This window comes from Zingiber officinale, chromosome 7A, assembly GCF_018446385.1.
Source record: "Zingiber officinale cultivar Zhangliang chromosome 7A, Zo_v1.1, whole genome shotgun sequence".
NCBI classification, from domain to species: Eukaryota; Viridiplantae; Streptophyta; class Magnoliopsida; order Zingiberales; family Zingiberaceae; genus Zingiber; species Zingiber officinale.
In genome coordinates, this window is record NC_055998.1 from 76,959,858 (window position 1) to 76,973,981 (window position 14,124).

At 40.3% G+C, this 14,124-nt stretch overlaps 1 protein-coding gene across 1 annotated transcript; it reads right to left on the reverse strand.

The window, feature by feature from the left end:
• Positions 1 to 10,308: 10,308 nt before the first annotated feature.
• On the reverse strand, positions 10,309 to 11,045 carry LOC121999445 (probable auxin efflux carrier component 1b). The gene is made up of 4 exons (XM_042554129.1): positions 10,927 to 11,045; positions 10,778 to 10,863; positions 10,469 to 10,703; positions 10,309 to 10,375 (listed from the first exon to the last, which is right to left on the reverse strand). Exons 1-4 carry the CDS (start codon positions 11,043 to 11,045, stop codon positions 10,309 to 10,311), a joined length of 507 nt encoding a protein of 168 aa, XP_042410063.1.
• Positions 11,046 to 14,124: the final 3,079 nt, after the last annotated feature.

Consider the following 14,124-nt stretch of genomic DNA (forward strand, 5'->3'; position numbering starts at 1 on the left):
AAAAGATTTTAAAACTTTCCTTTTTTAACCATCCTCATGGTTTAAGAAAAAAGGGAAAAGAAGTTTTAAAATTTAAATTTTCTATTACCATGTTAAAAAAAAGGAAATTTTATAAGAGAGTTTTTAAATTTAAAATATGGTTTTAATTTTTAGAAACTTTCCTTTTTTAACTCCTACTTTAGGAACGAGAGCTTGTAAATTTTATAAGAGGTTTTCTTCTTGTAAAATTTTTAAAAAAAATTATTTTTCCTTTCCTTTTAATTGTGGCCGGCCACCTTGCTTGGTGCCCAAGCATGGGCCGGCCAATAGGATTAAACCAATCCCAATCCTAAACCAAATAGGATTGATCACAACCATTGATTGGTGATTGATTCAATCAAGAGGAAAGAAAAGAAAAAATAAAAAGGAAAAAGGAAAAACTCTTGGACGGTTTTATTTTTTGTAAAAGGTTTTTCCTTATTTGCCTTGGGCAAGTAATATAAAAGAAGGGGTGAGGGGGCTTCATGAGACACAACTCTTATTCTTTGGCTTGGAGATCTCAAGTGGCCGGCCCTCTTTTCTCTCCCTTCTCTTTTCCCATTTGTTCTCTCTCCTTGGTGGTGGTGGCCGGATTTTAGAAGAAGAGGAGAAGCTCTTTTGGGTGGTGTTCATCTTGGAAGATCGTCGCCCACACGACGTCCAAGGCGAGGCGAGGAATACGGCAGAAGATCTCGAGGTCATTAGCATACAAAGAGAAGGTATAATTAGCAATTGTTTTCCGCATCATGCTAGTTTTTCTCTTTGTAAGAATTCTAAATACAAAAGGCAATTAGATCTAGTTTTTCGAAATAGTTTTTCGAGTTTGTGTTTTCTTCTTTTTCGAACTTGTGTTTCGATTGTTCCTTTTGGTTGACCTAGAGTTATTTAAGGAAATAAATATTAGCTTTCCTTAAAAGGCTTTGCCTAGGCGGTGGTGGTTGCTCCCATATCCAAGAAGGCCATGTGCCTCGCCATGCAGTCCTGGAAGTCAATTTTAGAAATTAATATTTATGGAATTAATAATCTAGGTAGTTTTGAATCAATAGTGTTAAGTTCCGCTTGCGATTCAAATCTAAACCATTAAGAACATATAAGTTAAATTTGGAATCAATGATGTTAAGTTCCGTCTGCGATTCCTAATTTAACTTCTAAAGAACACAATAGGTTATTTAAGGAAAGGTTCAACACTTGTACAAAAATTTTTGTACAGTGGAACCGGTACGTTTTCCTAGGATTAACCAACAATTGGTATCAGAGCTAGGGTTTGCCTCTGTGTAATTTTAGGATTCAAATAGGTTATGCACATGTCATGCATAATTTAGGCAGGAAAATAGTAGGATGTGCTAACTCTTTGGTTGCAGGCTCCAACTATTATGGCTTATTGTTATTATGTGTGATTGGACCCTTGGACATGTCAAGGGCATTATTTGTGTGCATGATTGTATGTATAAAATACAGCAGGAGCTGTATTATTTTTAGAATTTTATTTTTCGATCTAGATTACATGTACATTCCCTCGAGGAATATAGGATCGATATATGTAAAATTCTTTTCTTGTCGCGAATCGGATTCTTGCGAGGCGTGGTACATTTGGAGCACCAGAGGCGCAGCGGAATAAGAAGCAAGATGGATGCGACAACTCGACCCGATGGCAGTGGCTAAAGATGGCAGCAGCTAGGGTTGGAGCATACCGAAGACAGTGAAGGAAAAGGCCATAATAGTTGGAAAATTAATTTCCAAATTTATTGCTGTGATATTTATATGCATGTGATGTATGCTAGCATAGGTTAAAATCCTCAATTTTAAATAACTAAGTGGGAGAGAGATTAGTATATTAATCCCATGGTCTCCATTACTGGTTTGTAAGTGATGCAACAAGCTTGCGTGTTGGCTCTGAGTGCCTCCCTCCACAACGGATGAGTTTGTTTGCGGATCACTAGATCAAACTTCCTTAATGGATGGTTATAGAAAGTTATTTAGGATGTGTGTGATCTTCTCCAACTGAAGGGGCACAATTCTATTTAATGGACGTAGTATCAAGTAATGGTGTACACTTAGACACATTTAATAGTATCCTCCCCAACGGAGTCACTACTATCACTTGTGTGACCAAAGGGAAACCAACTATTGATTTGTCATAAAACTAAATTGGCAAGAAAATAAAATTAATAAACCCCTCTTACAAATGTTTGAATTGTATACGTCCACACTAACGTGGCATACAAGATTCATGGTGTTTGAGGTAATTTTATTTGTCAAAAAGTTATATTGACAAGATAGTCAATGGGTAAAACCCTCCTCTTACAAATGTTGATTTTGTATACGTCCACACTAACGTGGCATGCAAAAATCACGGTGTTTTGAGGTGTTGGTAAATTTAAATAGTATTGTTTGAGGAATCAATATTATCTTAAATTTAGAGTCTTGACCAAATATTTGATCAAAGACAGACCAACCATTAATTTTATTTGTCATAGGTTGACAAGATAATAAAATTAATGGATAAAATCTTCTTTTAGAATTTGTATACGTCCACACTAACGTGGCATATAAAATTCACAGGGATTTTTGAGATGTTGGTCTTGACCAAATATTTTTTTGTGATTCTTAGGATTTCAAATGTTAGTCAATCCCCTAGTTGTTATACTATAGAATAGACTTAGTAGTCCCAATTGTAATGATTGGAAAACTTGGACATTAAGGTAGACTGTCCTCTCAGAACTGAGAACAATAATGGTGTATTTTGTTAGTCGTTGAAACATATTTAGTGGTGTTATCTACCGGTACCTGGAGTGTAGATACAGGAACCACTGATTATGTCTGCAATTCATTGCAGGGGTTCCAGAAAATCCGACAACTATATAAATCACCGTCCACATGGGCATTGCTGTAAAAATAGCAGCTGTTGCAGTGGGAGATGTTTATCCTTTGATAGGAATAAAACATGGATTTTAAGAAATTGCTTTTAAGTACCAAGTTTAGAAAGAAATTTATTTCAGTTTCTAAACTATTTAAAGAGTAAATATTGTGTCTATTTTGATAACAAAGTTGTTATCGAGAAAATAGGAAAGATATCTATTCTGGTACGTTAGATGGCAATTTATAAATCCAATAACTCCCATAATGCAATAAATGGAAATTAAATAACACATCTTCTAACTTTAAGAGAAAGCAACATTCGGAAATGAACCAATTATATCTTTAGCATTTAAGGTTAGGTTATATTAACTTGAGTAGGATTCAAAGGAAAATAACCAATGAACTCTTGGGTTCATTGGTAGTGGAAATCTTTCCAACCTGCGAGTCTTACTTGGAAGGAAAAATAACTAAGAAGCTTTTAAGTCTAAGGGGTATGGAGCCAAAGATATATTGGAATTGGTTCCTTCTGATTTGTGTGATCCTAAGATTATCCAGACAAGAGGTAGTATCGAATATTTTGTCTCTTTTATAGACAATTATTCGAGATAAGGATACATTTACTTGACTTGCCACAAGTCTTAGTACTTTGATTAGTTCAAAGAATACTAGGCTGATGTGGAATAACGTCAAAGTAAAAGTATCAAGATACTGCGGTGAAATCGTAGTAACAAGTATCTCTTAGGATAGTTTAGGAGTCACTTATCAGAAGTCAGGATTTAATCCAAACTAACTACACCTAGTACACCCCAACAGAATGGTGTAGTAGAAGGTATAAGACTCTTAAGGAAATGAGTAGATTGATGATGAGTTATTCAGAAAATTACCAAATTCATTTTAAGGATATACTCTGGAAACGGAAGTCAACATAGTACCTTCCAAAGTCAGAACTCTCTACTCATATAGAATTGCTGAATAGGCGTATACTTATTTTGAAGCATATTCGGATTTGGGTAGTCCAGCACATATGCTGAAGAGAGACAATGATAAGTTGGATAGGAATTCACTTGTTTGTAGGTTATCCTAGAGAAATGAAAGTATGTTTATAGTCCTAAATATCAGAAGGTCATTATTAGCATAAATGACCAATTTTTAGAAAAGGACTATGTAATAAACCACGAGCTCATAAGTAAATTTGTTCTTAAGGAAATAATAAAGGACACGTTTAATCTAGTACCAACTGTACAAGATGAAATATCACAAGAAACTGCAACACGTATCACAAATGATACAAAGTTATGGAAAGTGCCTCGTCGTAGTGGGAGGGTTGTTAAGCAACCTAAGAGATTCATGTTTTGGGAGAGTCTTTGGACCTGATCCCTTGTGAACATGAACCTGATTCCCAGATATATGACAAAGCACTCCAAGATAAAGATACAACATCTTTGTAAAGAGCAATGAATACAGAATTAGAATACATGTATTCTAATAAAATCTGGGAGCTTATAGAACCACCAAATGATGTAAAATCCATTTGGTGTAAATAGGTCTACAATAGGAAAAGAAGGATAGACAGGAAGGTGGAAACTTTCATAGCAAGGCTTGTTGAAAAAGGAAACTTTTTCGCTGGTAGCCATGCTTAAGTTTATCCGGATTCTTTTATCTATATGGACTATGAGATTTGGTAAGTGGATGTCAAGACAATGGAAGTCTTGAAGAAAATATCCATATAAAGTAACCAAAAGGGTTCATTGCAAAGAGCAAAGAGCATCTTGTGTGTAAGCTCAAAACAGTCTATAGACTGAAGTAAAGTTTCAAGGTCTTGGTATATCCGGTTTAATAAAGTAATCCAGACCTATGGATTTATTATATTACTGGATAAGTCTTGTGTATACAAGAACTGTGATAGAAGCGTGGTGGTATTTCTTGTACTATATGTAGATGACATTTTTGGTAGATGGAAACAATATCAAGGTGTTATCGGAAGTAAGGGTATGGTTGTCCAAGCAATTTGCTATGAAGGACTTAGGAGAACGAGCACATATTCTTGGGATCAAGGATCGCAAAGAAAAGAATGTTGTACTTATCCCAAGCTTCATACAATGAGCTCGTTTTAGCATGCAAAACTCCAAGAAAGGTTTTTCTATCTTTTAGACATGGAGCGACTTTATCTAAAGAGATATCTCCGAAGATATCAAAGGAGATAAAGGACATGAAGGTAGTTCCTTACGCTTCGGCTGTCGGAAGCCTAATGTATGCTATGCACGAGATCAGAGATCTATTTTGTCGAGGGCATAGTTAGCAGATATCTAAGTAACCCTGGACAAGGACATTGAACTGCAGTAAAGCATATATTAGTACCTTAGAGGCACTTGAGATTATATGCTAGTTTATAAGGCAGTTAATTTGGTCCTTGTGGGTTGCATAGATTTTGACTTCCAATCGGATAGGGACAATAGTAAGTCGACCTCGGGGTTTTGTGTTTACTTTAGGAGGTAAAGCCATAAATATGAGGAGTGTTAAGCATTGGTACTTTTTCAGACTCCACTATGGAAGCTAAGTATATGGCAGCCTCAGAGGCAGCTATAGAAGCTGTATGGCTCAGATACTTCAAGATAGACTTAGATATGATTTCTGGTTTGTCCAAAGATTATTATAATTTATTGTAATAATAATGGTGCAGTAGCAAATTCGAAGAAACCATAAGTCTATAAGGCAAGTAAACACAATAGAGCGCAAGTACCACCCAATACGAGAAATCGTATAAACAAGGAGAAGTTGTTGCTGCCTAGATTGTATCAGGTGATGACCTATAGACCCTTTCACTAAGGTCCTTAAGGCAAGAGCTTTTGATGGGCATGTTGAAGGGTTGGGAATCAGATGTATGGCAACATTTATGGCAGCATAGTCTTTTAGTATAAGTGGGAGATTATTGGAGTGTATACTAAAAGCCTAGCTTTTGTATATACATTTATAAGAATCACATTGGTCAAGTGTCTACATTTGTATATACCAAATGTAGATGTTCAATTAATTTATATTGTAGATAACATGGTGTGTGGTGTCACACACAGAGGATCATGTTATCAGTACCTTATAAATTATAAACAGTTGCTCGCGACTAAGATAGAAATGAACAAACTATCAGTATAGTCGTAGTGTAATTAAGTATTAGTTTATCTTAACTAATAAATTACACTGATATACTTTAAGTGTATTGAGTAGGATCATTTAGGTAAATTCTTTTTGTACTGACTTAGTAAAAGAACTAAACCTTAGTTATTATGGAAGTGTGTACTCTTAATCCTAATATAATAACAAGCACATATATTTAATATTTATTTCTTTGATTTATCAAAGGGTGAGGTTTAGCTCGATAAATCAATGTGCTCGATAAGTTGAGAAATGATATTACTTATAGTGTGTGTTGTTGATTATAGAAGGAATCTGTGTCCTAGTTATCTGGGTTGAGAATGTCCCCAAGAGGAGCTCATAAGGATTGCCGTGTTAAACCCTGCAGGTGGACTTAGTCCGACATGACAATGAAGTTGAGTGGTACTACTCTTGGAGTTAGATATTAATTAAGTGAGTTGTCAGTAACTTACTTAACTAGTGGACATTCATAATCTTAAACACAGGGAGACTAACACACTCATGATAAGAAGGAGCCCATAATGTAATTTGGGATTGGTGCGGTAGTGCGGTAATAACTCTTTAGTGGAATGAGTTGTTATCGATGAATTTGAGTTGTGTGTTCGGGGCGAACACGGGATTCTCAAGCTCATCGGAAGGCCAAAACCAATTTCTCCTCTAGATCCCTGTCGTAGCCTCATTATAGCCTCAAGTCCATCCAAATGTAAGGCTCTTCTTGGTGTCCAAGAAGGGGGCCGGACCATTGCTTGGTGACCAAGCAATGGCCGGCCACATCCTCTTGAAGGGGACGGCCCTATAGCTTGGTGACCAAGCTTGTAGGGGCCGGCCATAATAATTCAAAATGGGAGGGTTGTTTTGAATTTTTAAAATCTTCTCTTTGTAGAAAACTATAAGTTTTAAAAGAGAGATTTTAATTTTTAAAAACTTTCCTTATTTGAATTAGGTCACATATTTAAATAGAGAGTTTAAAAGATTTTAAAACTTTCCTTTTTTAACCATCCTCATGGTTTAAGAAAAAAGGGAAAAGAAGTTTTAAAATTTAAATTTTCTATTACCATGTTAAAAAAAAGGAAATTTTATAAGAGAGTTTTTAAATTTAAAACATGGTTTTAATTTTTAGAAACTTTCCTTTTTTAACTCCTACTTTAGGAACGAGAGCTTGTAAATTTTATAAGAGGTTTTCTTCTTGTAAAATTTTTAAAAAAATTTATTTTTCCTTTCCTTTTAATTGTGGCCGGCCGCCTTGCTTGGTGCCCAAGCAAGGGCCGGCCAATAGGATTAAACCAATCCCAATCCTAAACCAAATAGGATTGATCACAACCATTAATTGGTGATTGATTCAATCAAGAGGAAAGAAAAGGAAAAATAAAAAGGGAAAAGGAAAAACTCTTGGACGATTTTATTTTTTGTAAAAGGTTTTTCCTTATTTGCCTTGGGCAAGTAATATAAAAGAAGGGGTGAGGGGGCTTCATGAGACACAACTCTTATTCTTTGGCTTGGAGATCTCAAGTGGCCGGCCCTCTTTTCTCTCCCTTCTCTTTTCCCTTTTGTTCTCTCTCCTTGGTGGTGGTGGCCGGATTTTAGAAGAAGAGGAGAAGCTCTTTTGGGTGGTGTTCATCTTGGAAGATCGTCGCCCACACGACGTCCAAGGCGAGGCGAGGAATACGGCAGAAGATCTCGAGGTCATTAGCATACAAAGAGAAGGTATAATTAGCAATTGTTTTCCGCATCATGCTAGTTTTTCTCTTTGTAAGAATTCTAAATACAAGAGGCAATTAGATCTAGTTTTTCGAAATAGTTTTTCGAGTTTGTGTTTTCTTCTTTTTCGAACTTGTGTTTCGATTGTTCCTTTTGGTTGACCTAGAGTTATTTAAGGAAATAAATATTAGCTTTCCTTAAAAGGCTTTGCCTAGGCGGTGGTGGTTGCTCCCATATCCAAGAAGGCCATGTGCCTCGCCATGCAGTCCTGGAAGTCAATTTTGGAAATTAATATTTATGGAATTAATAATCTAGGTAGTTTTGAATCAATAGTGTTAAGTTCCGCTTGCGATTCAAATCTAAACCATTAAGAACAGATAAGTTAAATTTGGAATCAATGATGTTAAGTTCCGTCTGCGATTCCTAATTTAACTTCTAAAGAACACAATAGGTTATTTAAGGAAAGGTTCAACACTTGTACAAAAATTTTTGTACAGTGGAACCGGTACGTTTTCCTAGGATTAACCAATAGAGTGAACAGAACATGGGGGGTCCATACCTTTCCTTTGTGCCTGGGGCGATCGGCTGCCTCGTGTTGAACGACGTGCGACCTTGCTTCCTAATGAGGGCGCGCGCTACCTCCACGCGGGGCCCTCTCGGTGGCGAATTGCTGGTTGGTGGTCTCCGCTCGGCCTGCCCTAAAGGTTCAGATGAAGCTTATTTTCTTCTGGCCACCTGAGCTTCCTCCACATTGATGTACTCGTTGGCCTTCTTCAGCATGTGGTCATAGTCGCGGGGCGACTTTCAGATGAGCAAGCGGAAGAAATCCTCGTCGACTAGGCCCTGAGTGAAGACATGCATCATCGTCTCGGATGAGACCATGGGGATATCCATAGTCGCCTGGTTGAAACGCTGGATGTAGGCTCGGAGGCTTTCTCTCGACCCTTGCTTCATGGAGAATAAGCTGAAGCTGGTTTTCTGATAACGCTGGCTACTAGCAAAGTGATGGAGGATCGCCGTCCGGAAGTCCTTGAAGCTCCGAATCGATCCGTCGGGCAATCTCCGAAACCAGCATTGTGCGGAGCCGGACAGGGTGGAGAGGAAGACCTTGCATTTGACTCTGTCGGTGTATTGATGTAGAGTGGCAGTGTTGTCGAATTTACCGAGGTGGTCGTCCGGGTCGGTCGTACCATTGTACTCTCCAATTGCTAGTGGTGCGTAATGCTTCGGGAGTGGGTCTTGTAGGATCGCCTCGGAGAACTGACGATTGATCCGCTCGGGGGACGACTCAGACCGAGATGCCTTCTCCTTCCTGACGTCCCGCACGGGCGCTTCATCGAATGGCCCCTGGTTGGCTTGGGTCAGTTCGGACGGAGTCTGGAACAATGCCTAATGGAACGGAATAGGGGCGGGCGGCGTGTCCCCCGGGGTGCCAGTCTGCTCCTTATTCTATGCCCATGTGGAGTATTGCTCCGGTCGATCTTCTTGTGTCGGTCGGCCACCTGATGCTGAGGTTGCCTGTTGCGCCATCCGCTAGGCTAATGCCTTCTACTGCTGCTGCTCTACTATTTTTACTGCTCTCGCCTCGATAAGAGCGTCGAGCTCCTCCTGAGAAAGCATCACGGTGTCCGGTCGTCCGGCTCCTTCCATCTTCTCCTCTCGGATTCAGGTGTGTTCGCACATACGATGCCAATTTGATTCTGTCCGAGAGCTAAGTCAACAGATGTCTGGGAGGTGGCGCTCTCTGTTGCCTTCGTGTGGTCTTCGTGATGACGTGGACCTCCGGTGAACCTGCAATAAAGCCGAGCCGAGAAGGGGTTCCCGGCGATGACCCTCCGACGCTCAAGTCAGGCAACGAGGAGAAGCAGAAATAGAGTAACGAAACTGTGGCTACAGTAGATGAGTGATGCATACCTCCGTTGAAATTTGGGGGTCCCTATATAGGACCCCTAGGAGGCGCATGCACGCTTCTCGAGGCATGCACGATTCCCAAAGCGTACCTCAAAATGGATGTGTCAGAAAAACGTGTCTGACGTCATGCCGCAACCGTCCGAGCATATCTCTGACGTGATAGTGGAAACTTCCACCGTACGATTCTCTGTCTGGTCTGGCTGCCGACCATGCTGTCTGTCGACGGCACATGTTTCGAGAAGGATATCTTCAGTTGTCCCCTTTGTCTCCTTCTGTGCCTTTTGTCTGTTACCGTGCTGGGCGGGTGAGCCGCTCGGCCATATACTCGGGCGAATGTGACCTTCGCTGCTCGACGGTCCAGCCGAGCGAGCCGGACGCTCAGCATATCAGCCATCGTATGCCAACTCAGGAACGTTGGAAACCCGACCCGCGGGCGAGCTATTTCCGTGTCGATTGGGGCGCTACTCCGACCGGTCGACCAGGCAACCTCCCCCGATCGGCAAGGTACTACGGTTGACCCTCTTGACTTTGACCTCCGCGTGTCATTGACCCCTACCTGAGTGGACCCCCTATCCTTACCACCGGATCAGTCAAGAAAAAATCATACTATATATCTTCTTCCTTTTCTTCATCAATCAATGTTCAGATTAAAAACCTCTCAGAGTCCTACTGTCAAAATCCTAGCAATGTGTAGTAGATTAGAGTGATGGGCAGTGCAATCAGCATCCCAAAGATGACCCTGCAAAGCAAAAACATTCGAATTTTAATAGGGACGAGTATTCTAAGGGGCGTTTCGCCGACCTTGAGATAAGAAGAAGAAGAGGGCATATACCCTGTGCTTAAGATATCAGGGTGCACATTGTACTCTTTGGCAAACACAAATGGCACAATTCCTTGGGGCAGAGCTGCATCCACGATTGCGATGCGCAAGAGAGATCCACGAAGGCCGATCGCGATGGAAGCAGCAACCATGACAAAGGGGCCGGAGAGGAACCTCACGGCCATTGCTAATGCGGCGACTGAGTTGCCGCAGGCTATAATTCTCGGCTGCAATGCCATGAGCAGACCTGCACACCGGGCCAGGAGTTTTTGGTTCACTGCTGCTAAATTAGATCCGAGAAGAAGAGTGGTGCGAGCTCACCGAGACTGAACATGACCATCCCGAGCCTTGCATCCGAAAGCAAGGAGATCGACTTTGTGATAATGGCAGGCATTTCGATCCCCCACCTGAAAGGATGGTCACAGGGCATCAGACTACTCTTGAAGTTCAGCCGTAGTAGTTCATGCTACCTGAAGGAGACGAGAGACCAGCAGACTCCGAGGAGGCTCGAGTAGGTGTTCAGGTTTCGAATGAGCTTGCGCCAGACCATGACCAGTATGAGCCTGGTCATCACGCTTGCCGGAGGCATCGAGGGGATCACAATTTCATCATCCACAGCTTGCGCCAGACCATGACCAGTAGTGCTGCTTCAGTTTCATCGATCGATGCTTCAGAGTCGGGATCGTCCATCTCGGCTTGTAGGGAAACGTTGAGGTTTGTCTTCTCTATTTGTTTCGGCTCTGCAATTCGAGACTCATGAAGTTCGAAAGTAGAAAATAAGTTTTCTAAAGTACTTACCTCTAAGTCCTTAGAGATGTAATAAGCATCTACTAAGGACGCTCACTCTGGAGTTCTTGGGAAGGCGTTGAGCGCATACCGGATAGAATCTCGGTTCGTTATCGATTCTCTGAGATTGGTCAGTTGAGTTATCAGCTCCTGTATCCTTGCTTAGAGTTGCGCTACCTTTTCATCGTTGTTCATCCGGAGATTTTTCAGTTGAGTCTGGAGTATGTCCTACCTTGCTAACTTCGCTTCTGAGGTGCCTTCGTGGATCTCCAGGAATTTCTCCCAGAGGTCTTTGGCGGAGTCGTAGCTTCTGATCCAACTTACCTCCTGGGGCGGCAGAACACTGAGCAGATGAAACTCGGCCTTTTTATTGGCCACAAAATCGGCTTGCTCCTTCTTCGTCCACTAATACTCTTCTTTGTCTTTTGGAGCTGTAAAATCAAATTTCATAGTTAGAAGAATGTCAAAATCCGTTTTAAAAAATACCTCCATTCTTCGTCTCCATGTAGCGAAGTCTCCGTCGAATTTTGGGGGATGAATGTTTGTTCCGGCCATCATCTTGATCTTGATGCTTCAGTTGACGGTCAGTCCTTCTGAGGCAGTCTGGCTCTGATATCACTTGTTGGTGCAGTGGGGCTAGAAAGAGGGGAGGGATGAATTTCCTGTAAAATAAAAATACCCTCCTCAAAACTTTCAACTCTAAAATAGTGCAACGATAATAAAAACAAAATCAACTAACAAAAGAGAGAAAGGAACTCAGCGATGTGACTTGGTTACAACCAAGAAGGTTGTTAATCCAAGGCGGTCGAATAGGCGCACTAAGAAAGTCTCCTTCTCTGAAGGCGGAGAAGCCTTTTACACACTAAAAGCTCTTACAAGTTACTAGGAATTGAATACTAAGTTGAATGAATAATTTCCTAACTCCAGGGGCCTTTATATAGCTCCTAGAAAACTTATCTCGAGCCTTGAGGGCACCTCCAACGAGGTTGAGGGCGCCTCCAGTAGAGTCAATGGATAAAACTCTATCCGAACTCGCAACAGTCATCTAGACTGGGTCGAAGGCGCTTTCAATGGCCTTGAAGGCGCCCTGGACAAGGTTGGGGGCGCCTTCAAGGCAATGAAGGCACCTCCAAGACTGCAGTCAGCGCAGGCGCCTTCAGTACTTCATTGAAGGTGCTTCCAGCTAGCTTTTCCAGCTCCTTTTGACTTGTTCTCTTCTTCCGAGGCTCTGAATGCATGGGTGATTATAGCCAACCGAAATAGGGCTCACCCGAACCCAATTTCTAGCCTTCTCCTCGAGCAGACTTCCCACCCGGCTTCTCATCCCTCGAACGTCGTGCACGTTCTTCTCGTCCACCGATATACTCTTCCGCAGCTCTCTCGTCCTTTGGACGCATCGAGCCCGTTAGCTCCCTTCCCGTGCCAACCTTCTCGCTAGCTGCGTCTTCCGCTCGACTTCTTGCGCTCCTAAACTCCTGCACACTTAGACATAGGGATCAAATAACAAGCAGGACCTAACCTAACTTGGTTGATCACATCAAAACAACCACGGGGTCCAATAGTCAGCTCAGCTTTCCACTTCCTTATCCATTGAGGATAGACTCGCTCATCTCAAGCGATCTTCCGCGCAGACATGACAGCTCGTCTCAGATGGTTTTCGTACACTACAGGCTGAGATGATCACTTTCTGAGACGAGGTTCTTCGTGCACTACATGCACCTGAGCAATCACCTCCTCCAGCTGACGATCCTCGTAGTTGATTATACTTTGGACATGCATTGTATCTATTAGACATACACTTACTTCTTGTATTGATAACTTACTTTTGGGTTGTTTAGTTTTGTGCTTAGTAGAATAAACCTTATATTCTGCTTACTATGCTTTTTCAGTTTGTTTTTAAAATTCTTTTAAAATTCTAGGAAAATTCATTTTTCAAAATTCCAACTTTTGTTAGTTTTTCAAAAGTCTAGTTTAGCCTAGGAAATTACCCCCTAGAAAGAATGTACCCCTAGAAAAAGCCAGAGCATCTCACAAGCACACTAGGTTTAAATTGCTTGTGTTTGAAAATACTTAGAATGGTGTGAGATGCATAGAGTACTGCCTAGACTTAAGAATGCTTATGTCTGTGCATCAACATAAGTCTGAGCATTAAATACCAAATTACATTAATCAAGTTAAGTTATCCTAGCTTAGTCAAAACTAACTGGATCACTAACTTAACTTGACTAACCAAGTGAAATTGTTACCTTTTAGGTAAACAGCTAGTAGCTAATGGTTAGACATGTGGCTAAAGAAATTAAGATACTCATGCTTGGGCTTTAGGAATTTTTGGAAAAAGGACTAACTTTTTTACTCCTTATGGTTCTAAGTGAAAATGGCCATAGTTAAAATTTTACAAATTTATACTATTTTCAAGTTAAGTATTTTTCAAATATAACTTTTCAATCTCTAAAAATTCCTTTTTTCGCTCTTTAAACTATAATTTTTTAAACTCAAAATTGGCTAAGTGATCCTTTCAAAGATAAATCATTTTCTTAGCTAAATTTTCTTTCCAAACCTCTTTGAGTAATTTGTTTCTCTTCAAAATCTAATTATTTTAAATTACTCAAAAGCTAAGTATCTATTCTAATATACTCCCTTCTTTTAAATTAAGGATTTAACAGGGTGTCTTTAACTCAAAGCTAGCTAAGTCAACTTTCAAGTCAAAAACTTTACTTTAGCTAAAAATATCCTTGTAAACTTGGTTTTCTAACCAAGTTCCATACCTGACTTTTGATAAAAGTATTTTTTTAGCTAAAAAGTCTTCAAGAAAATTTATTTCCAAAAGCTAAAGTTTTCTAAGGCTAAATCTTTAAAACTATGTTTTGAAAGCTAAGTTTTTC

What these genes read in the sequence shown, in the direction of transcription:
- LOC121999445 (XM_042554129.1), bottom strand. Translation starts at nt 11,045, where the DNA reads ATGCCTCCGGCAAGCGTGATGACCAGGCTCATACTGGTCATGGTCTGG. An exon ending in GATGGTCATGTTCAGTCTCG is followed by an intron (nt 10,704 to 10,777) that starts GTGAGCTCGCAC and finishes CCCGGTGTGCAG; the next exon opens with GTCTGCTCATGGCATTGCAG. An exon ending in CCTGATATCTTAAGCACAGG is followed by an intron (nt 10,376 to 10,468) that starts GTATATGCCCTC and finishes TTTGCTTTGCAG; the next exon opens with GGTCATCTTTGGGATGCTGA.